This window comes from Phaenicophaeus curvirostris, chromosome 17, assembly GCF_032191515.1.
Source record: "Phaenicophaeus curvirostris isolate KB17595 chromosome 17, BPBGC_Pcur_1.0, whole genome shotgun sequence".
NCBI lineage: Eukaryota > Metazoa > Chordata > Aves > Cuculiformes > Cuculidae > Phaenicophaeus > Phaenicophaeus curvirostris.
The window spans coordinates 13959755-13984741 of record NC_091408.1 but is presented as its reverse complement, the minus strand read 5'-3'; the positions used below and the strand labels follow the sequence as shown (position 1 = coordinate 13984741).

Here is a 24987-nt window from a genome sequence, read left to right as displayed (position 1 = left end):
GCTGCATTTGAATTAGACCAAAGGAGCTCAGCATATGGATGAACTCTTTATGTTTTTTGCTGTGCTTTTCTACATCTAAATCAACAGCAATGAGGGATCTCAAAGTTTTTCAAAGGGGATATTGAAAAGGCATGAGAGCTAATTGCTTCCAGCATGACTACCCACCAGCAATGGGTGTAAATACAGCTGTCTCAAAGAATGCCAGGACTCGACAAAATCTGAGGATTTCAGCTAAATAATTTTCCAGAGCTGAGCATATTCTTGTACAGGGAGGAAGGGAGCTGAAGGGGGACAGGAGGAGGGAAGGGATTATGAAATCCTGAAAAGATTCAGAAAAGAGAGGACTAGAAGAAAGATGATTTACTAAATCCCACTTTACGTTAACACTTAATGTTAGGGATATTTTATGTAGTTTAGTGTGATTTGCAGTGCATGCAGGAACCTGCTTTCTTCTTCTAGAAATTCTTTTATCTGGCTCTTTGTTCTTCATGGCAGCTGGTGTTTTTGCTTAGGTAACATTTTTAATTGTAGCTAGGAAAACGAAAAACCAGAACAGTCCCCAAATTGTGTAACTATTGCAGTGGGTAATCAGGGAGTCAATGCAACATCTTATCCTCCACACCAGTATTTTTGCTACTGTTCTGTGCGCATCATACATTGCTCAGACTCTTTGAGGAAATGTGGGAAGTCATCCTTGCGATGCCCTCAGTGGTGACTCTTCCCAGTGGTGCAAACGCCTGGTCTGCCTTGCACTGATGAGCAGCTCAGCTGGGATGCTCAGCAGCACTCCATCCACAAGTTGTTAAAGCTTTCATTGCTCCTGAGATTCATTGAAATGGAATCCTGGGGGGGTGCTTTATCATACCAACATAGAAGTGGGGAAGGCGGGGATGAAACACCACTTTTCCTATTTCCATTTCTAATTATTCTTTTTCAGAGCCTAAATGAATTAACCTCACTTATTGCTCACTTGCGCCTGAACTCATTTATTCATGGTATGACCTTAGCTCTGAGCAATATCCCAGCAGCCCCCATTAGCTGTCATTGCATTTGAATTCATCACGTGTTGAGAAATCATTGTCTTGCAAGTGTGACAAAGTAGTGATTACCCTTTGAGAAGGTGACCTAGAGACATTACTGTGGTGACTGTTGTGTTGACCTTACTTTCATGCCTTTAGAATGTAATTGTGGTATGATTTTTAAGAAGAAAAATATTAAATCCACCCCTCTGCATTTTTTGTTGTTGTTGTTGTTATTTGGAGTTATCTTTGCACTTCCAGGGAAATATTGTTTAATTTTAAGGGCAAAAATTTTAATAGAGTGACATTATAACTGTTTTTCTTGTGCTTTTAGTTCTTCTGTGAAGATCAGAACTTTAAGCTGATCTCAACTAGGAAAAGGTGGAGGTACATTCAATTACTGCAGATGGCTCTTTCTGTTTATACTCTGAATGCATACCCTCATCCACACTATGTTTGCCCAGCTGGATGAATTAATCTTGTTTATTAATTAAAACATGTGAAACTGATGTTTATGTGCCAGTTTCAATTTCAGGTTTTTACCATCTGTTCAGTGGGTATCAACAATGAGAGGAAAAGCTTCACTCTTATTTAAAACATAATTATTAGCCTATAAAATAAAACCATTTTATGCACACCATGTGTTTCTCAGGTAAGTGGGGAGAGGGGAGATCCTGTTTGTGTTAATGTTAATGGGCTACACTGATCCATGCCTTAATTTCTTTGAGGATGTTTCCATGGCCATTTATTTTTGGCAGAAGTGTGAATTATCACAGGACACTCTGCACATCATCTCTCCATCTAAGACTACATTAGATTCAAAGAAAGCTAGGGCTAATTCATTAGATGCTTACTTTTCTTTAAATCTAAAGAGAATGTAGGAGGAATAAAATAATTCTTGTCTGTGTTCCTATTTTGATTTGTTCTTTAATTGTTTCATGCAGGTGGTATTACAGTAGCTTCTGCAATAGACTCATGAGTTCTATGTGCTTTAGAAAGAAAAAAATGGACCATTTTTAAAATTTCTCTCTGTCCTTACTAGCTGCCTGGCATTCTGTTATTTACACTGTCTGCCCATTAAGCAAAGGATTAAGTTCAAAAGGTGTTGATTTATGCTTTTAAATCCTCAAGAGGAGAGCACCATTTGTCACTGTTTTCATGTATCCTCCAGCACAGTAGGTATCTCCCTGTCATAGTCTGCAGCTTGTCTCCACTTTCATTCATAAATTCAGCGCGTGGGGAGGTGGCATCTTTAGATCCCCTCTGGTTGATTTTTCTCCCCAAGGAGATCCAGCTGTCAGCCTCAATTGTAATTCTGAAATCAAAACAGCAACTGAATTCCTAGTAACTTTCTCCTAGGTCTAATCATGTTTTTCTTTTCTGATTCATTTGATATATACAAAAGAATCTGATCACTTAATGCCAGGCATATAAAAATCATAAGGCATGTTGAGGAAGCATATTTTGAAAATGTGGTTTAGCCATTAGAGTGCACCCAGATCACTTACTTAAGCTCTTATCTCTATTTAGGAAGATGAGGAAGCTGTGTATGTGTTTGTAAATGGAAAAGTCAAGAGCCTTACATGAGTTCAGGAGCTGTCATCGAGAGTCACTCTTCCTGAGACTCACAATAAATTTGTGATCAATGTTTCAATGTCCAAGTGGAGACTGGTGACGAGTGGTGTTCCTAAGGGGTCGATATTGGGACTGGTGTTGTTTAACAACTTTGTCACAGACATAGGCGGTAGGATTGAGGGCACCCTCACCAAGTTTGCCCATGACACCAAGCTGTGTGGCATGGTCGACACGCTATAGGGAAAGGGTGACATCCAGAGGGACCTTGGCAGGTGGACCTATGTGAACCTTAAGAACTTCAGCAAGGCCAAATGCAACATCCTGAGTTAGGGCAATCCCAAGCACAATTACAGGCTGGGTGGAGAATGGACCTAGAATAGCTCTGAAGAGAAGGACTTGGGGATGCTGGTAGATGAGAAGCTCAACAGGAGCTGGCAGTGTGTGCTTGCAGCCCAGAAGGCCAACCGTGTCCTGGGCTGCATCCAAAGAAGTGGGTCGAGGGAGGGGATTCTGCCCCTCTACTCTGCTCTCATGAGAACTCACCTGGAGTCCTCATCACAGAAAGGACATGGATCTGTTAGAACGAGTCCAGAGGAGGCCATGAAGATGTTCAGAGGGCTGGAGCACCTCCCATACAAGGACAGGCTGAGAGAATTGGACTTGTTTAGCCTAGAGAAGGCTCTGGGGAGACCTTATAGTGGCCTTTCAGTACTTAAAGGGAGCTGTGAAGGGAAGGACTTTGTATGTGAGGATCCTGCATTGCAAAGAAGTTCTTGTATCACTGAATTTATTATCTGGAATTTTCAGTCACTGTTTTTTAAAAATCCATCTCTGCTTTGTAATATATTTCAGCTGCTTGTACAGCGGTGTTGAAAATACACCATATGATCATGATATGTAAATATGTAAGAATTTCTGAATAGTTAAAGAAAAATTACAAGCAGCATTTGGGCTGTTGGTATTTATTAACTGGTTAGGATTCAGTATAAATCTTCCATCACAAAATCATTCCTATTTTTTAAACAACAATAGCTCCCTCTATATTTGCATCCAACATCAGCTAAACCCTGACCCCAATTTCTTACTGGCCAAGTTTGTTGTATTCCCCAGCAAGATGCTTTCTCCTAGCAGAGGAGCTTTATTTTAAGAACTACAGAGCACAGCAATAAAGAGGTTCTAAACAGTAGTCAGAAAAGCATTCCAGAGCAATCAAAATGTTTTTTTAAACCCCAAAAGACTGCATGCTGTTTCAAAAGGGGAGAGTCATGACAAAGGAACAAATGGAGTCCCAGTGCCCAGTTATACATGTTACCAACAGAGCAAACCAATTATACCCATACTGAATTTGGTCCTAAAAGTTCTGTTTTGTTAAGGGCCACCTAAACTAGTATCTGAGGACACTTTTTACCGGAAGAATTTCTGTACACTGTCACAAGAATGGAAGCAAATAGAAATAATTGAAGCAATTGTCTCAGTTGTCTCCAGGGTTGTCATGATGATGTTGATAAAATCAAATAAAGTGGAAGTTATTGCAAGTTGTTAGTGAGCAGTACAATTGTGAATTGGCAGTGGAAGGAGCTGAAGAGCTTAAAAGGTTTGCTCATTATCTAGATTTATTGTTTTCAGTTGTGGGAAAATGTTGGCTAAGCAAAATAACATGAATAATATCTGGTCTTGGTGGTGAGTTTCGAGCAGAAATATTTTCTTCTTGTTTTTATGGCTTTTAATGGATTATTAAAAACTGCTGTGTCAATCTATACATTCTTAACAGATTTAGCAGCTTGGTTTTACCCTCTGTAGCCATTCACATTGCCTGTGCAGCTGTGAGGAGCATGAATTTTTATGGCAGTGAAAGAAAAACAAGAAATGCTTTGAAAAATCCTGTAGTTGGTATAAAGTAAACTGGACAACAGAGCAAGTTCTCTGTTTGACAACTGAGCACATTGTAAATTGTGATTGTGAAATGCATCGCAAGAGGAAATCAAGCAAATATTTTCCATCCCCACAGATATACTTCCAACCTACCATGCATCCTGTCTTTGTTCAATGTCTAGGACTTCTTACTTGCACTTCTGTGCTGTGGCAGGCAAGAAGAGTGAGCAGGGCTCTTTTTTCAAGTGTTTGTGCCTGCTGTCATGCCTTTAAATGTCCAGTTTCCCTCAGCAAAACAAAAATCTTTGGGACCTCCATAATAAGGCGTAGTGCCACTGTCATCTGAACAGTTTCAAATCGATGGAAAAGCTTGCAAAAATGCTCAGGATTCACAGGTAGTTAGCCCTAGCTTCTAGGGATGCTCATTGATGCTGCAATGCTTGACAGGGATACCTGCACTTATTTATGCTGGGCTCCAGCCAAGCATGTCTCCAGCACTCCTCAGGATGAGGCCCTTACCCAGCAAACTGCCCGAGGAGGCTGTTTCCAAGCTTGTATACAGCTTTATGTCCTTACAGCCTAATGAAAATGATGTATGCTGGGAGAAAAGGGTTTAAGTTAGCAGCTTTTAACATCCGTTGTCAAGTCAAACTTTGTCTGTAACACAAGGTGTAGCCATGTCACCCCAGTAAGTAGTTCCCAGGCAGGGTGTGTGCTTAGGGATGTTGCAGCTGCTTGAAGATAGCCTGGCTTTAAAAGTATTAGCTGCTGCCACCTCTTGTTACCCAGTGTCCGCGTTCAGAGAAGAGGCACTCAGAAAAGTATAAAGGCTGACAGTATGCAAATCCTCGTGATGCAGAAACTGGATGCTGCTCTGTCAGTAGGTATTTGCTCTCATTTCCTTCATCTTGGTCTACTGGGTTCTTAATTTCTGTAGGGGAAGAAGGTCAGGACCTTTAATCTGGATCTTTTCCCCAAGAGGTCCTGGCTGTCTGCTGCTTCATTTGACTTCAGTGGGAAATTAGGGTGTTGAGCATTTCCAATCAGTTGTTGAAAAGCCTCCTCTTGTAAGTGTTTGCTCTTCAGTAAACCACACTTATGAAATTAATCCTCTTGAGATCAGAAGAGTGAGACCTGTATTACTGAAATATTTTATAAACTAATAAAACTTGCTTATATAATCCTGTTCTCATTGAATTTGGTGACAATTTGTCAGAGCGAGTAAGAGTTGACCATTATTAACCTTGAAAAGATTCTCAAGCGACATGCTACCAGACATTTTATTATTTTCAATTACCTAGTGTCTGCTCCATTTATTTATTTTTTTTTTAGAGTTTTGTTTACCCTGCTGTGGGCCTCATAAACAGATTGCCACTTACGGAAAATATTATTTTATGAATGAATGAAACTCATGATTTCCTGTAATAGCCAACTGCACTAATAAAAGGGTCTGACTTCTATCAAATAAACTGTTGATGAAGCAGCAACGTGAGCCAGCAAGCCCTCCATGCACCAGTGGCACATCCAGCGGAGCCGCTGCAAAGTGCCCTTGCTGCCACACTCCACTGTGGCATTCTGCATACTTCATCCTCTCTACAAAGGTGTAGGGCAGGCTTTTCAATCTGGTTAGCAATGTAAATCTTTCTTAATAGCTAATAATACGCATTTATTTATTCAAGGTAACTCCTAACTATTTAGACTGTCATGGCCATCATAACATCAATCACTGTGTCTCATTCCGGTACTTAATTCAATAATTCCATGTCTGGCTTAGACAATATTAGGAATAAATTATATTCACTAATATTTCAATGCCAGGTGATTTTGCAGTACTTATTAAAACTTCTAACATTAGAGCTATGGTGGACCTTCAAAATGATCTGTTATTTTGTAAAAAGACAAGCCTCTGTAATTCCATATGAATACTTAATAAGGTAATAAATGCAGAGAAACAAAACCTGATGCTGGATATTTTTAGATTCAGATTTAAAAAAAAAAATATATGTATTTCATCCAGTTTGCATACACTAGCAAATTCAGGAAGAAGATCAATCAGCATTTATTTAACAAGGTAACATGATAGATGTAAGAATTCTCCAGGGTGCTTAGGAGCACTTGAAACCCAAGCCTTATTGTTATAGTGGTTTGTGCAGCCTGTGATTTGTTCCACTGATGTGTTTTCAGCTGAGGAGAGGCTCTGCCTCTGGGTGGACTGCTCATTCCTTTATGGCTTGATGTATGTCTAGCGGAACTACTTTGGGTACAACTTGACAACTGAGCAAGGCGGGCAGGCTCTGCATGCCTGACACTGACCACCTGGATGTGTCCCATACAGGACATGAGTCCAGGTCTAGGACTTTGCAACATAGAATATTTTGTGTTGGAAGGGACATTAAAGTTCATCCTGTTCCACCCCCATGCCTTGGGCAGGGACACCTCCCACCAGATCAGGCTGCCCAAGCCTTGAACACCTCCAGCCACAACTTCCCTGGGCAACCTGTGCCAGTGCCTCACCACACTCATCGTGAGGATACCCCTCCTTATGTCTAGTCTAAATCTACGTCTCTCCAATTTAAAGCCAATCTCCCTCATCCTATCACTACAAGTCCCAGCTTTCTTGTAGCCCCTTCAGGTACTGGAAGGTCACTATAAGGTCTCCTTGGATCTTTTTCTTCTCCAGGCTGAACACCCCCAACTCTCTCAGCCTGGCCTTATACGGAAAGTGCTCCAGCCCTCTGATCATTTTTGTAGCCTCCTCTGGACCTGTTCCAACAGTTCCATCTCCTTCTTATGTTGAGGATTCCAGAACTGGACACAATACTCCAGGAGGAGTCTCACAAGAGGGGAATAGAGGGGGAGAATCCCTTCCCTTGACCTGCAACATTTTCATGTCCTGATTAACTCTTCTTATTCTGGAGTTGGTTGGAGATACGGTTGGCTTTATTTGGCATGGAATTACCATTATGTGCTAAAACTCTGTACGCAAGGATCACTTGCCTCCTAACTGCTGTGTACGGAATGAAGGCTGTATATTTTAGAAAGCCTGATGGGGCTGTTGGGGACCCGGTTTCAATGTGTTAAGGGTATATATAAGGCTGTATATAAGACAACAGGAAATGGTACTGAAATCTGGAGGTTTTGGGGGTTCTTCAGGCACCTAGCAGAGGCAATATTGTCAAAGTATACAAGTAGGATTATAAATTGAAATGTGAAGAAGAGGCCTACTTACTGGAGTTTGTAAGAGGAAATAAATCCAAGCCTATGGTTTCTTTTTCTCCTCTCACCAGAAAGAAAACTGTGTAATGAATGTCTCATGTCTGAAACACTGGGCTGGATTCATCAAAGGGAGTTAGTAATTACCAAATTGAGAGAATCATGAAGTGCTTTTCTAAATTTGAAAGGCTCATCAAGAATAGATCAGGAGCAGGCAAAATTAATAGTTATGAACTCATTTCCATAGAAATGGACTTATTAGCAAGCATGCCAGCTGCCTAAAATTATAAGGTCTCTTCCTTGTGCTTGCAGGAAATAATCTTTTTTTTTTATAAAAGTAATTTTGACTTTATTTTTTATTGCTCCTCTAAACTAGTGTTTGGCAAAATCCTTCTAAACCAGGAAAAGACTTCACTGGACAATAGAAATATTTAACTAAAAAGAGAAAAACGATGTGGAAAGGAGAAGTGATTTATAGTCCTCTGATTCTTCCCAATGGTGCATACTTATCTGAGAGAAAAATGGAATAAGTCTTAAGAAAAAGCTGAAAAATCTTTATAGGATAAAGTTTGGTTATCAGGATTTAATGGCTGATAAGAGCATGAGTTACAGTTGTTGTCTTCTCTGCTAGTGGATTTTCCCACTGGTAGCATTTTGTCTTCACCTGGCAGTTGCAGATCAACAACAACTACAAAGACCAACGTATTGGCCACCAGCTACAAATCAGAGTAAAAGCTGAAGATTTGTCATGGCAGGATGGAATGACTCCTTTTAAAGTGGGTTATAGGGTAATGCTGCATAGCCCAGAGAGAAAATTACATGCAGGTGTTGCAAGGTGGATTTATCAACTAATGGAGCTGACATACATAAATGCAGGCCTTTAAGGTCTTGATTATGGTTTAATTTATCTCTGGTTTTACTTTAGCAACTTCCCTCAATTTCGGTGACAAAAGTCAGTGGTCTCCCACACAGTATTATAGAGGGCGGTTAATAGACTACAAGAATTATGAATATAGTACCAATCTTCCTGCTAGGAAAGAAGCCCCTGTAGGATAACACGTGCAGCAGAAGTTGGAAGGTGCTAGTCTGAGCAAGAAAGAAACTCACTTTTCAGGTTTTATCATACGTTTGTTATAGTTGGAACCTGGGAAGAAACTTAAAACAAAGAGGGTGCATTACTTCATGGGGCACTGTGTTCCAGATACCATAACTCTTGGCATTGCTTGAAGGCTGAATCTTTGTCCTGAAGAGGGAAAGAGGGAGACCATAATTCTAGAGAAAATTCATTGACCTGCTGTTCTGAAGGTAACGGGAAACCTGCTGCTGAATAAAGGAGTCCAGAAAGATGACTACTGGTTTTCTACAACTGTACACTCTGGTGAAACAAGTGAAAGATGGTTTAATACAGCAGTTAGATACTCTTTCAGCAAATAACCAAATAAGAAGAAGTTGATCCTTCTTTAATCAATATTAATATGTCATGATACGTGATTTGCTTCTGAGACAAAGCAGGAAACAGTTGACAAGCCGCATTGTTTTTCCAGGTGATGATAAGGATTCTTTTTGGAAGCAGGACCCCAGGAAGTCCTGAGACCTGGGAAGTCATCTATGCTGTAGTTCATAACAATAATATTAGATAGGTCTGAGGAAGATTTTCTAGATGCACAGTGACTTATTTCTAATCCAGCAGTGTATAACCATGTCTGCCTTTAAATGAAACTTATGTCTTTTATAGCTATACAGTTGTTCTAAGGATGCAGTGAATTGTCTCTGTATATTTACAGGCATAAGAGTCATTTTATTCCCTGGCAATTATTTCAGCTGGCTATATAGGCAAGATGTACACACATGCTTTTCTTTGGGAGATGTTAATCACAGTCTGTCTTAAAAATACAAAACCACTATTATGGTTACTTTTTGGATGTGTGAAAAGGAAAGCAGGAAAGGAATAATTGAAGGCATGATGGTCTGAGGTCAGAGAAGTGCCAATCATTGGGACATGGAATGGATTTATCAGTGCAGACTAACCTGACATGGTGTTTAAGTGGTGAATCTAGAGCAAAACTCTCCATCAGTGGTTTTGTTCTGAATTTGAAACCACTTGTGGGTGTTTTTGTGAGTGGCAACTATTGACTTGAACAGCTTGAACCTAAACTGCAGAACTAAAGATACCCTGAAATATCTAGATCCATAGTTAGTGTAGGCCTCATCTCTAAATTTTGTATTCTGTACGAATTAATTTTATGTAATTTAGGTGAAACAAACAACCAGAAGTGATACACAGAAAATGATGAAGCTGAGTACTCCATCATGGTGCCCACAGTGGTTAAGTTTGTAACGGAAATGGTTTAATTACATCCCTAGTATTGTGTAATAATATTTGTCATAAAAGTTTTTTGCTGATTGTCTGGTTGGCCACCCAAAAAATGCCTTAATAGCTTCTAGTTCTGCCTGGAGGTGGATATTATCTTCTGTCAGCATGGAAAATATTTATCCTCCAGGCATTGAAGCATATGTTTGTGTTGTTTGTTGTCAGAAACAAAACATGAAAATCAATAATTTGTGTTCAGATTTTTTTTTCTTTACAATGCGCCTTCAAAAACATATGGCAGAAACAGATTCTGCCTCTGTGCAGTTGGGAAGAGGAAAAGGATGTTTTAAGTCTCTGTTCTTTGTAGCAGCAGGCTAAACTTTATGACCACAGCTCTTGGAGTCGCTTCTTTACGGTGAGTGCACACAAGTAAATGTAGCCTGAGACAGGACAGGGGACACATCCCTTGATCAGGAATAAGCTTTCTCATGCTCGCAGTAAGAGCACATTCAAGTCATTACAGAACGGTCTAACAGGCTGCAAATTCAGATTTTTAGCCTATTTTATGAGCATGTGCCCTGAAACTTCAGTAATATTGATAACATCAGTTGTCTCTTCAACAATATGATTAAGTGATTTGATTTTCAGTCAGGTTCGCTGCCTTCCCATCCCACCTCCATGTTTTGGAAGCTGCATTGGTTCTCCACACTGCAGGTGTCTGGCTGGGAAATTGTGACAGGAGCTTGTATGCTGCTTTGTAAAGTACCTTAATTTTTGTGGAAGTAAAACTCTGGAAGTGCAAAGATCTGTTTTCTAAACAGGTTCCTGCTGTGGATATTATGAGTGCCATTGGTTAAATCTGTGTGTCTGTTTTCTTCTCTCTAACATGAAGAGAATATCTGTCTCACTAAACTGAAGATTAATTATTAATATTTGCAGTGTTGGACCAGATGAGAGTACGAAGTGTTATTGTTAACAAAAGAAGTAGAAGTAATTTTTTTAATATGGTTCTGAATGGTATGCATTTACATCCATTTCTTTACCTTTAAACATTTCTTTCCAGATGAGAAATATGTAATGATCGCCATATAATTACAAGTCTGCACCAATCATAGAATCATAGAATCATTAGGTTGGAAAAGAACATCAGCTCCAACTGTACCTGTCTCCTATGAAATCATGTCTCCAAGCACCTCATCTACTCATCTTTTAAACACCTTCAGGGATGGGGACTCCACCATCTCCCTGGGCAGCCGTTCAAGTGCTTGAGAACCCTTTCTGTGAAGAAATTTTTCCTAAAGTCCAATCTAAACTTCCCCTGACACAGCCTGAGGCCGTTCTCTCTTGTCCTATCACCGATCGCTTGGGAGAAGAGACCAGCATCCACCTCTCCGCAACCTCCTTTTAGACAGTTGTAGAGAGCAATAAGTTCTCCCCTCATGAGAAGAATATTGTCATGAATTGAAGATAAGGATAATCTGCCCCCAGTTTTTGTCATGCATAATTTCTGCAAATCCGTTTTTTCACTGAGATACACAAGTTTGGGTTTGAAACACTTTCCCCCTCCTGCCCCTCCATAAGAGCTCATATCTGATACAGCATGAGGAATGGCCAACTATTCTGTTGTTTAAGAGTATCAGTATTTGCAGCAACAAAATTATAATAATACCGTATTAAATAATTTAGCAACATCTGTGCAATGCATCTCCCAGGATTTCGGGATTATTCTGTAAATTCATTGTGATTATGGAGAATGAACGCCTGAATTTAACGGGAAAAGTGCCTCCATTTCAGGAAACTAAAGGATATAGCACCACCCTATCTATACAGTGTAAGTGTTGCCCAGTGGGTGGTTTGGTTTAGGTTTCTGTCAGTGTCTTCAAGTCTGGATGTTGAATTTGATGGTAAATCTGGTGAACCGAAAAGAAAAATTTAAATCTGTTTTATTATGAGCATCCTACTGATGTGGTAATTTTTTTTTTTTTTCCAGAGCAAACATGTCTTCCTATGAGATCCTGCAGATGGACTTTGAGATCGACAACGCTAGTAGCCTGGCAGGGGCCCAGCAAATTACCTGGCAGGTGGAATACCCTCGAGATGACTCCCTGAGTGAACTGGTGGTTTCTGAAATCTTTGTCAGCCGGACAATGTTTGTGGGAATTGTTCCTCTTGCGATGGTAAGAACCTGCTGCAGCTTCTTTTTGCTGAATGTTTCCGTTGGTTCTTGTTAGTATTCAAGGGAATGTGAACCATTTTATTATACACTACTTCCTATGCACCTGCTGCAAGTGATTTGGATGCAAAAAATACATTTCAATAATATTTTATTTACCTGATATGCCATAATGGCTCCTTGGAAACCATTTCAGTCTTTTGTGAAAATTCTTTACCGTTTGTGGATTATTGGCCTGGTGCATGGAAATAGCTCCTTTGGAGCCATTGTCTTCTGGACTATAAATGTGACTGCTATGCATGTGCTCTAAGGGTAAATGTTGCAATTAGTTGGGACATTTTCAATGAAATATATTAGTATGCGTGTGTGGGAAACTTCATTGCTAAACCAAACAACTGGACTGTTTTCTGCTTTGCTTTTCCCCAAAGAGCACCAAAGCCCAGTGAGCTGCAAAGTGTCAGTTTAGTAAAAGGTCCGTTTTGAGTTACAGAGAAAGGTCAGAACAGTTTCTGGAGATGTAGGTGTCAGCTGTATTTTCCAGGCAGGGTTTAAGGTGTACACGTGCAGAAAGCTTGAAGTGAATGGTTTATTTGAAAAATGCAAAGATCTCCTCCTAAAGTCAAATGCACCTTTTCTAGGAGGGACTTTTGGCCTACGTTTGGACCTAATGGACTTTTTAGTACTAGAGCTTTAAGCTTCCTCATGACCAGTGATTTCAGTGGGGATATTGTGGTGTGAAAGTAGAGAAACATCCACAGAGCCTGGATGTTACTCCCTGGATGTTCATCCAGAAAGCCTGAATGAAACAGCCAGAGAGCCTGGATGTTATGCCAGTCCCCTCAGAAACACTCTGGGAAATTTTATATCCTTTCTTGTGAACATCTGCCCTTCCTTTCCAAGTTGGTCTGTGCTGGTTTTCTGTCTGTTATACCATATAACCAACAAATATTGTTTCACTCTGTATGACCACTAGATTTTCCTGCTAGGACAAAAGCTAGGAAAGATCCTTGTAAAGGTAAACAAAGCACTAAATAATTTTAGTTTCCAGCTCCTACTGCCAAAGGCAGCCCAGTGATACAGGAGGAATTACATGCAGAAAAGTCAACAGAGACTTTTTTTCTAGTGCCTTTTTTTGAAGCATGTAGGAGATGAAACAAAACTCTCATTGTGTAGATGAGCTGTTACCAAGTAAGGATGGTGAATCAGATATAATGACAGAATATGGTTCATCAACAGTCTTGCACATATCCTTGCTGGTTTCAAATGGATATCCTGGAGTCTGTGCTGTGCAGAATGCTGCAGGTATAAAAGAAAAGGAAATCCAACCCAGAAGCCCATTGTGAATGTTGGATCAGAGCTTTGCTGTTGTCTCTGCCAGGGTTTTGCCAGAGTTTCACTTTATCTCTTTGCAGTTATGGCAGATGTTGGCCACATTAGCTGTGTCTAAATGTCCTTGCAAAAAATCTGAGGCTGAACCTGAATTCAAAGTGAAGCTAATCTAAGCTCTGACACTTTCGCATTGTAAACTAACCGTGGAGTAAAGCAAAACCCGTCTTCTCTGAATTTATGACCATAGTCCTTATATGGGGGTCTTGTGGGCTGTTACTTTGCTGCTGGATGTGAGCATCCTTGAGTGGCTTGGCCCAAGGCTGACTGGAGGTCTGATGACAGGAATGGGGCAGGAGCAACGGGTTATATATTTGTGCTTCTTTCCCTTAACGTTTGCCAGTTTGTATGCTGCTTCATTTCACAGTCACTAACTGGTGCAGGTTCTGGCACTGCATTGCCCAGTCAGGAGCAACAAATAACTCAACTGTGCATCATCCTGTGTTCAGAGAAAAACATTCCTGAGGCCCAGTGTTCCTGGCTGAACTAAATGCATTTTAGTGTTCATTCCTCTTCAAGATTTGCCAGTCTCCCTCTGAGTGCAGGTGGTATCTGTAAAGGAGGGTTTTGCCATCTCCTGGACCTTGTCCCCCAGAAGAACGTCACAGAAGGGTCCAGAAACCGGTGTGTTTCCATGCCTTTGCCACTGTACACAACATGAATTACTTGCTCTTCCTCTCCACTGTATCCGCTGTTTCATTTTAAACATTTAATTTTTATAGATGAAAACATGGAGTTCCTTGGGGAGTTTGAAGTTTGAGCAAAACATTTAGTCCTTTACTTGCAGTCCTCTACTTTACTTTACATTTTGACAGAACTAGCAAAACCTCGCGGTGTGTCAGTGGCAGTGACACCAGCATTTGCATGAAGAAATGCAGCTTGGTGTCACGAACACGAAAAATTTCTTTCCAGTAAGAAGACTGAGGAGGATTCAGTAAGAGCTTAGTGGAGGGGAAATTAGCTGTGAAGTCCTGCAAAACAAAACTAAGCTTTAATGTGTGGATCTCTTGCTGTAGGCCACTGCTTCTTTTAATAAAAAGACATCCTCTTCCATGTAGTTAGGAATATCGCTCTTTCATTGCTGCAGCTGGTCATGAGTTTATCTTTGTTTTTCATGCTACTTTCTTAAACAAACAGGAGAAAATCAAAAAAGCCCCCAGATAATTTATTCTGTAATTGCATTGTGGTGACTCTGGGGATAGCAGTGGCAATATTTTTCTCATTACTAGCTTCCTTTTTTTTAGATAAAGGTATGGGAGACTGCATGGTAACATTTTATTAATAACCTGATGAAAAGAGCTGGTGTTTGTGTTGGATTTTTTTTTTTTTTTTGCTTTAGCAAGTTTATGAAGCCCTTAACATCGAATCTCATGTTCTTAACATTTATATTTGGTAGCAAGGCTGAAAAGGTTTTTTTTGGGGATTTTTCTAAGTGAAGATACAGCTGATTTTTGCACATTATGTAGCAAAAAATAGCTCCTTATTAACGGACAATCTTGCTGTAATGAATTGATATTGCGGATTATTTCTGGCTACTCCTTTGGTATCAAACCAGCCGTGCATTAATAAGCACTGTTTTGAGATGCACAGAAGGAAGCAGGGCCAGGAAGAGTCTATAGATGAAACCTTGGCAAGGGTAGAACTCATCAGCCGTGCTCTCTGCCTGCTCCTAAGATGAGGTTATCTGACACAGCTTGGTGAAAGAACACCATGAAAAACTGCAACGCCTGTGTTCTGTGGCTGAAAAGGAACTGAGATTCTTAAGCTTTGATAGGATTTTAGGAAGTCAGTGGAAACTTGTCAGCTTTTGAGGAAAGCCCAAAGAGTGATAGTAAATGAAGATAAAACCAACTGGAGGCTGATCACAAGTGGTGTCCCCAGGGCTCAGTGCTGGGTCCAGCCCTGTTCAGTGTCTTTATCAATGACCTGGAGGAAGGCATTGAGTGCACCCTGAGCAAGTTTGTAGACACTAAGCTGGGTGGGAGTGTCTACCTGCTGGAGGGTAGGGAGGCTGCAAAGGGATCTCAACAGGCTGGACCACTGGGCTGAGACCAATGGGATGAGGTTTAACAAGGCCAAATGCCGGGTCCTGCACTTGGGGCACAACAACCCTGAGCAGCTACAGACTAGGAGAAGTCTGGCTGGAAGCTGCCTGGAGGAGAAGGACCTGGGGGTGTTGGTTGACAGTGACTGAACATGAGCCAGCAGTGGCCCAGGTGGCCAAGAAGGCCAATGGCATCTTGGCTTGTATCAGAAACGGCGTGACCAGCAGGTCCAGGGAGGTTATTCTTCCTCTGTACTCAGCACTTGTGAGACCTCAAATCCTGTGTTCAGTTCTGGGCCCCTCACCACAAGGAGGATGTTGAGGCTCTGGAGCGAGTCCAGAGAAGAGCAATGAAGCTGGGGAAGGGGCTGGAGAACAGGCCTTATGAGGAGCAGCTGAGAGAGCTGGGGGTGTTTAGCCTGGAGAAGAGGAGGCTGAGGGGAGACCTTATTGCTCTCTCCAACTCCCTGAAAGGAGGTTGTGGAGAGGAGGGAGCTGGGCTCTTCTCCCAAGTGACAGGGGACAGGACGAGAGGGAATGGCCTCAAGCTCCACCAGGGGAGGTTCAGGCTGGACATCAGAAAAAGATTTTTCACAGAAAGGGTCATTGGGCACTGGCAGAGGCTGCCCAGGGAGGGGGTTGAGTCCCCTTCCCTGGAGGTGTTTAAAGAGCGGGTGGATGAATTGCTGAGGGACATGGTTTAGTGTTTGATAGGAATGGTTGGACTCAATGATCCTGGAGGTCTTTTCCAACCTGGTGATTCTGTGATTCTGTGAATACTTAATGTGGCAAAACTAAGTGTTCTTCTTTCTGTATGATAAATGTAAAAATAGGGTGGGTTTCTTGGTGGGAGCATGTATTTTTTGGAGCGAGGACTAAAATGCAATCTTGGAATATTGGGAATTCCTCCTGTCTATCATAGAATCATATGATCCTCCATATAATAAATCTCAGTGTTATTTATTGCAAAATTCAGTGCATTCAAATATGTAAATAAATAAAACATTAGCACTAATGAAAGAAAATAAAACAAAATTGCATATTGAAAGGGAGCCTGCTTTCTGCATCATCTGACAGTTCTCCCCAAATCCTTGAGCTCCTTCTAATTGAAACATCCAGTTTCAGCAACTGCACAGGGCCAGACAGTTGGGATTTTCAAGGAAACGACAGGCAGATGGAAACAGCACAGTCTAGTAATTTAATATTTGCTTTCTGAAAGTTGCTTCTCCGCTTCTGGGTGAGCAACATAGACTATGCACGGCAGGAAAGTGCACAGAGAGGATGCTATGGAAATGTAGACCATCCCTGGCTGGCATGGCAAAGAAAAGGGAAAATACCAAGATGGGCGGTCACAGCTGCATGCATCCTACACCTCCCTCAGGAGCTGGTTTGGATGGCAGCTGTGATAACCCCACTGCTGCTGAATGGGTCGACTTTCTTTGTGGAGTTGCTCTGATGGCTCTGCCTGTGAATCAGATGCCTGCTGAGAGGCTTCAGTCCTGTAGCACTCATTATAGAGGAGCGTAACGGGGAACGCTCTCGTTAAGCTATACTATCACTCCCAGCTGCTGAGAAGAGTGTGGAAAAGGAAGCGACCCAGGCTGTGTGCGTACAGACAAAGTAGCATGGGAAAACGCATTCAGTTTTATTTGAGGAATGTTCGGAGACGTGAAAGGACATAAGAGTATCTTTCAGCCTGTGTCCCCCCTTCCCAACCAACTCCCCTAGATTTTGTTCAGTCCAGCCTTGTTCCCCCATAGCAGGTGACTAGAGCACTGGTTCAAAAGCAATTTAGAGTGCAAAGTGCTCATTGTCTCACTGGCACTGTTTCCAGCCTTACGTACAGTCTGATCCCAGATGGTATTGCTGTGTGCATTTTACACAATTTTGGAAACAGATTGTTTATTGTGTCTAGTATTCAATGTTCCTTGACTTATGCTGAGACGAACACACAGGATTCCAGGCCTCGCACACCTATCCTACCTAGTCATCGTTTTATAAACTAAGTGATCTCCCAAAGTGTTTATGCCAATAGCCTGAAGTTTTGTTCCTGGAAGGTTTTGTTTCTGTAGATTAGGTGAGATCAGAAAATTTACCCCTTCTGAGAATAAAAATTTGGTATATGCATAATTGTCCTCTTGTGTAGCTGTAGAGGTAGAAAAATATATATATTGAGACAAGGTGTCTTACGACACCCAGATATAGATATGTAGGGAAATAGTTGATTCTTTCTTACTTACCTGTTTTCAGATTGCTTCAGAAGTGGTCAGTGAAATTCTAAGTTCTTTGGACAACAGGCTGAGAAAACACAAAGCTCAAAAAACCATTGCAACCTCTGAAATTCTTCGGAGTGCTGCTGTTTGAATGCCAGGAGCTGTGCAGCAATGTTCCCGTTAGGAGGGACAGTGGATCTGAAAATGAATGAAACCATCTAAGTGCGTGTATTCCTCCACAAGTAAAACTTTGCAAATTATGCTAAATTAATTTTCTGAGTACTGCGGCACATAAGTGAAGTTGTATTGTCCTGTAACAGCTAGAGCATTTTCTGATAGCTGAAAGGGATTAGATGGGCCTGCTTACATAGGGAAAATAAACACAAACTTCTAAAACTCCATGCAGATTAACAAATTATTTTTTCCTTAGCTACTCTATCATTATTTAGTATTTATGTAGTGTTCTATATTTCCAGAAACTTTACAGACGTTAGTTAATCAGACCTGAATAAACCAAGCTTCTTGAGAATGGAAAATTGCATGGAAAATTAAATTGAAACTAAGTCACTCTTACTCGGTTTTACATGTTTCTGAGTGATTTGTAAATCCCTTCTCACACTCCTAAAGGCACTTTTTAAAGCACTTAAAAAAATCCTACAATATTATTGCTTATTATCTCAAAAAATTTTGGTTAAAAAAGAGGTAGGATTTATACCGTCACGAACTAATGACGGCACAGATCAGTGGCTTTGAAGAATGTAAAAACTGTTTTATCATCTAAAGCTGTGCATACCTGTTTAAGCTGATTTAATTCAGTTAAATACTCATGGATGGGAAGATGACTCCCTCAATTTGCAGCCTATTTAGAAGGCGAAATATTTGACTCCTGGAGGTTTCCTTGGAGGAATTGAGAAGGCATGTTTAGTTTTGTCTAATTTTTTACCATAAGATTTTAAGGAAAAAAAGAATTTGAGAAATTTTACCTCTAGAAAATGAATGAGACAGAACACCGTACCAAGGTGGCTATTGTGGAGATAGCGTGCAGGCTTCTAGCTTAAGCATTTCTGCACTGTCCTCTTGCAAGATACAAATGCATCCCTAAATACCTTGGAAGATCTGGGCCCAGCTGTTCAGTTCAACGTTCCACGATGCACTGGGTGTCAGATGAAGATGGCAGCTGCATTGCTCCAGTAGGGCTTGTTTTCTTTTTGACAATAAATATCCCTGATAATTGATTCTTCCAACATCTGGTGTGCAGATTAACATGTGGAACTAATGGCCCCAAAAGTAGAAGGTGATCCATTTTCATCATGTTGAGTCGAATAACAGATCAAGGTGAGGAGGTGGAACACAACCACATTTGAAGTTCTTTTCAGTTCCTCAGTTTTGATGTGTTACTAAATATTGGGAAAAGAATCTGCCTTCTGATGTTACAGTTACTAACTCCAGACACTGCAGGTGGTGACTTTAAAATCACTTTTATGGCATTGAAGTAGGGTGCAAGTTGTGAATCTGGTTGATGTCTAATGCATTGGAAGGTGTGTTTTAAGCATCCAGCAGATCTGCCAGAAAACTATAAAGTTGGATCTAATCTAGATGGCTTGATTTGGTCTTGCAATATAATGATATTGTGAAGTGGAAGTGTATGTCCTGCTAAATACAGAACTTGATAGCACAGGTAAATCTGTTCTATCCAGTGGTGATACAATTCTCATGGTTGTCTCATTCTGAATAGATAGAACCTCCAATTTCCATAGTTATGGAAAGCATACCTGGTAGCAAGGTAGTCAGTGGAGTCTGACTCCTGGGGTACGGGAAACAAACACTTCATCAGCTTTGAGCTTGTCACCCAGCTTTCTGTCACAAATAAATGTGATGGGATTAATCTGTTATCTGTCTAACAGTTGGGATAAAAAGAATAATAAGAAAAGAAAAATCCAGGTCTTTTAGAGAGTTTCTAGGCAACAAGGAACTTAGTCAAAGTAAAGAACAAGACATTGAAGAGATATATTTTAACTGTTTTTTTGTAAGAAGGCTCCAGCTGAGGCTGAAGGCTTGAGGAACAATAGGTTTAATAATAGATGAATATCTATCGCTCTCTTTTTATCTAGGAAAATGATGGCTTGGTCTGTGACTGGCAGCACTGATGTTTTAGATATATGTGCTACAGGTCCTTTCTTCTATAGTAATAGAATTGTAATTCTCAGACTGTCATTATTCGGAAGTGTTTTTTACAAAATGCAATGATCAATATTTCACCAGGGCTCTGAGCCCCTCATCTGAAATATTTCTGAATATCCTACAAGTATTTAATCTATGTCTTCAGAAATCTTGTTTCCTCCCCAAAAATGTAAGCTACTGGTTGACTAATGGTTTACTAATGCTGTGAATCACTTAGAACCACAGATGGCTGTATATACTCCAGAGAGGTTCCTTTTAAACGAGAAGCTGAATAATAGCATCTCCAGTTGCTGCTGACAAATGTACTGACAAGAACACCCAAGAAAATTGTCCTTAAAGGTGCCCCTTTCTTTTACTCGGGCTGAAAAGGAATTGCTGAGTGCAACGTTTTGCTTATTTGTTACAGAAAATGTAAGAAAGCAAGGTGAGGGTGGGTTTGATGGGTTTTTTTTTTGTTTGTTTATTTGTTTTTTACTGTACTTCTAGCTTTGGCTGCTGAGTATCTTGTGAGGAACAGGAGGGGGAACACAGTTTGGAATGAATGCCACTAAATCCTCATTTTCAGTGGAGATGGCACGGCTTTGTGCTCTTATTCATAGAGTCTACCATTGTCATACTATGATGTATCTCTCACAGTGAGGACTCCGTGCTGTTCCAGCTTAAAGGTTCAGTTAAAAATGTACAATATTTTTGTTGGAAGATTTTCCAAAAATGATTGACTGACTTAAATAAACTCTTTCAAAAACATTGGGGTTTTTCTGCCCTGCATAAAAGAGACAGGACTTGGGGGTGCTTGGATTGTGCTGGGAATGTTGTCAGATGCCTGGAAAGCAGTAGTCTCTCCGTGCAAGCCTTCAAGCAAACTGAGGTTTTGGCACAAACTCAAGCCAGGCTCATGTGCATCCACATCCAGCTGTGACATGCAGCAGTTCTCCATACTAAGCGATGCCTGTGTGACCCTCTAGTCAAATAAGCAGTCATTTTAAAGCTTAGAAATTATATGTTTCTTTGTACTACTCTTCATGTTTTGTTGCTTTTGCCCGTGAGTCTGCTCAGCTTACGTCCTCTTCCATTATTCGGATTCTACCATGGCTTTCATTCATGAGTGTTCTTGTGCCCTTCTTTGGAGAAAAGATTTCTTCTGTGCATTCTTTTTAATTCAGTGCAAGTTAAAAGATGTGTGAACTAATTAAAATTTGAGTGTCTGTGTTCCTACACAGAACACTGTTGAATGCAGCTATCAGAAAAGGGGTGTTTAAAAATTTTAAGAAAGAATAAAAAAATAAATAATTTATTTTTCCTACAGAAATAACTTTTGCTAATGGCAATATAACTTCTATTTAGGGATGTGTGAAGAGGGAAATTGACCCAGACTTACAAAGAAGCTTACCTTCACCTTAAACTAAAATAAGAAAGCATCAAGCTTTTGTGGCCTTTCATCATTCTCTCTGGGGTCAGTTTTAAAACCCCAGAAGGCTCCATCTTGGAGTTTCAAAAATGTATGAATAGGATCAGTCACTTCTAGCAAACCCAGATGATTTACACATTTTTTAGAAGCTGGTTAAAATGTGTTTATGTGCAAAATGTCCTATATTTGTTTATCCATTGCACTTAAAGCGTATTTCTTATTTGAAATAATTTTGACCTTTGGCCTTGCAGTTCCCTTTAAATTACACAGTGCATCTGTTTCATGGTACATGCAAAGTGAACTGTACAGAACATGATTTTGACATTCACAAAGTTTATCATTTCATAGGAAAAAATACTTAAAAGTAAATTCAATGCAGAATGGTTCTTCATCCTAGAAATATGTGGGATGACCAAGATTGTTTTAAAACTAAAACCAGAATCAGTGACTCCTAGATCTTAGATTTGAGTGTGACTTTTAACATTAATTCATGGGAGCAAGATTAAAGCCTTGAGCTTCACTAAAATCCCACACTGGAAGGACTGATTTTAAATTCAAAGCAAATTAACTACTGTGGAGAGAGAACAGAACAAGAAAAAATAAATTCTTCTTTGGTATTATTATATTTCTCATGCCCCATAGGAGGGTTTTAAGTCTCTGTAGCACAGATAGTATCTTCTGCTATTATTACCATCCTCAAATTAATTGTCATAGAGAATTAAATGGTTTTGTTTTGTAAGGCTGTTCTGACAACCATAGGGTGAATTTTATGGAGAAAGAGGAAACTTTAAAAGATTTCTTGAAATGTATCAACAAAAATACAAACTACTGAAGATTTTATTAAGTTTGATCTGGGGGAAGACTTTGACTCTGGAATATGCTGGAGGAAGGATGAGTGGGAAGTGCATGTCATGAGGAGAACCCACATGGGCTTCGCTCTGAACAAAGCCAGGAGATTTCGACATGCTTTGTGAACAGACATTCCGAAAAGCTAATTTGGATTGATCCAAATTGTTTAACAGTAGAAAACGATTTTTCCTTGACGAACTGAGATGTTTGGTTAAACTTCATTTAAAAATGTGCCAATATTTAGTTTTGAAAAAAAAGGTTTTTTTCTTAAGTGATAACGCCTGATTCTGAATATGGCAGAGTAGGACCATTTTGATAATCTCAGCCTTTTTTCTTGGCATTCTTCTGAAAATGGAATTTCAGCCAAATCACCTCAATTTTGTGAAGTGTTTCAGTTCTAGCTGAACTGTATTTTTCCAAAGAATATAGCATTTTTTCCTGTTCAATCTCATTCTAGACATCTGAACTAGGTCTTGGAATTGCTCAGTGTGAACCATTATCCTTTTTTCCCCTCTGCTCAGTTAAACATACTCTTCCATTTAATTTTGATGGTAAAAAAGAAAGAAAGAAAGAAAAAGAGAATTTACTATTGGTGGGACAAAAATAATAGCACTTTGAGTGCTTCCATGAAAGCAAAGTGACATAACAAATTTTAAGAAGCTCTGTGAATACTATTAATATTTATGATATACTCATGAAAACAGCTATTGTGTGCCACATCCATCAAAGATAAGCATTGTATTCAACTGTGTTGAATGATAAACATTGAATGACAATAGCTAGAGATTATATGAGGGATTTCATACTCGTGTTTTATGCCTGTTTGAGTAAAAGCACCATGTTATTCCACTGTGAACCAATAATTTTCTTTCATCAAATTAGATACACTTGCTGATACTTGTTACAACCATAGTCCAAAACATTAATGAATATGCAGGGAGTGCTGATGCCAAGTGTTTTCAGAGATCCTGTTGCAAGCTACTCAGGATCAAGTCCTAAAGGCAGCATTTTCCACTAATCCTCCTCTTGGAAATAATTCTGAAGCTTACCAAATTGCAGTGATTTGACCACATATTGCTAGCTGTTTGCAGTTCGGATGACTGCTGGTGATTACCTCATGAAACAAAGGTCAGTCCAGCGTATCAAGCTGGCTTTTTCTATTCCCTGTTTCTCTTTAAAAACTTCCATCTCTCCACCACCAGGAATGGGGCAGAATTGCCTGTGCTGTGGGAATGCCTGCTCTGACCCCACACTGGCATCTGTCTTTAGATAATGGGCTTAGGAACATACGAAGTCTGGCATTGCTTTTCTTCCTTGTCATCAATGTACAATGCAGGTTTAGAACTAATTAATGATCATCCAGGCAAGCAACTGCAGGGGAGAGATAAAGGGGACATCTCTCCCCACTCTTGCTCTTCAACACTGCACGTCTCCTCCCTGCACCGTGTAGCCGCGCCTGGCAAGCTGCATGGCCTCATCCTCCCCTGCTCCTGGTCGATGCTGTGTCTGCTCCAGTGATTAATCTCTTTCTTTGACACAGAGGCTGCATGCATTGCCACTTCCATGTTCTTTCTGCCCTGTCTTCTTATTAAAAGTGTAATGTTCTGGAGATATTTCTTTGTGAAGATCAGATCTATGATGCCAGAATTCCGTACTGCACCCCCCCCCATCTTTGGAAAGAAACTGTAATTCAGAGTTGATTGACAATTACCTGTAGCATCTGTGCTTAGGTGTTTCTAAATAGCGCGGTATTTGGAGGAGTTAACACACTCTCCATATATCAAGGGTAGGAGGACATCCAGGTGTTATTGTGATCTTGGGACTTTTTGATCCATGTGGAGAATTACTATTCTTAGGAAACCCTCTCCAAGGATACATGGACACTAAATTCTTGTTAGGAGTAAGTGGTTCCAATAATAAATGTGCAGAGGAAAATGCTAAGAGGTGCTCTTCTGCTGAGCTGATATGACTGTGCTGCCTCTGGAGGGCTGTTTGGTTGCCTCTGTTCCTCTAGGTTTGCTTCTCTATCTTTATGAAAAATTTGCCAATGGGAGTTCAGTGCAAGCTGATGGAGGGATCCCTTGACAGACTATCAAGAGTAGAAGGGCCTCCTGCAGGTCAGGAATCAGGGCACAGTGAACCTCTTGAGTGATTGCAAGAGGGATGCACTGAGCCAGCCTGAAGTGACTTTTGTGAGCAGTACAGGCAATTAACAGGACCCAGACAGTGTTCTGGATGGGGCTACAAAGCTTTTACTTCGTATACCTCCAATAAGACTCTTCTTGTTCCTTAACAATTACCCAATAATTTCACTCATCTGTAATTTTTTTCCAGAGTGCTCATTCTGATTTTATTGCCAATTAACTTAGCGTTCTAGTCTTGCTCTACAGCTGATTGGCCAGTCATTTGAACTGAAGCCCTTATCGAAAGGGCATCATTTGTAAAGCAGAGAAGAAATCTCAGAGATACTGAAATTTCTGTTTATTAAATCAGCACATGACTATAATGAGCACACGTGAACAAAATTATGTTTGTTTCTGAGCTGTTCTGCTAGCTGGAGAGTAAGTCTTATTAGGACTATTAAATTGTCAACCTGTGTTTATAAGATCTACAGCGAGCTGAAGCCCTTCTGCATGAATTAATTTTGTATTGTGTACATATGTATGAATGATACATATAGTTTTTAGCTTTTGCAAACAAACCATGTTGTTTCCAAGCAGATACGGTACTATATTTCTTATGT

At 40.3% G+C, this 24987-nt stretch overlaps 1 protein-coding gene across 1 annotated transcript in view; it reads left to right on the top strand.

Annotated features, from left to right (window-relative positions):
* The window catches only part of TMEM132B (transmembrane protein 132B), a 255895-nt gene that overhangs the window by 165371 nt on the left and 65537 nt on the right, over positions 1-24987 (top strand). The window contains exon 4 of the mRNA XM_069871351.1: positions 11981-12167. Within this exon, the coding sequence (XP_069727452.1) occupies positions 11981-12167 (187 nt within the window). The remainder of the gene's footprint in view (positions 1-11980; positions 12168-24987) is intronic.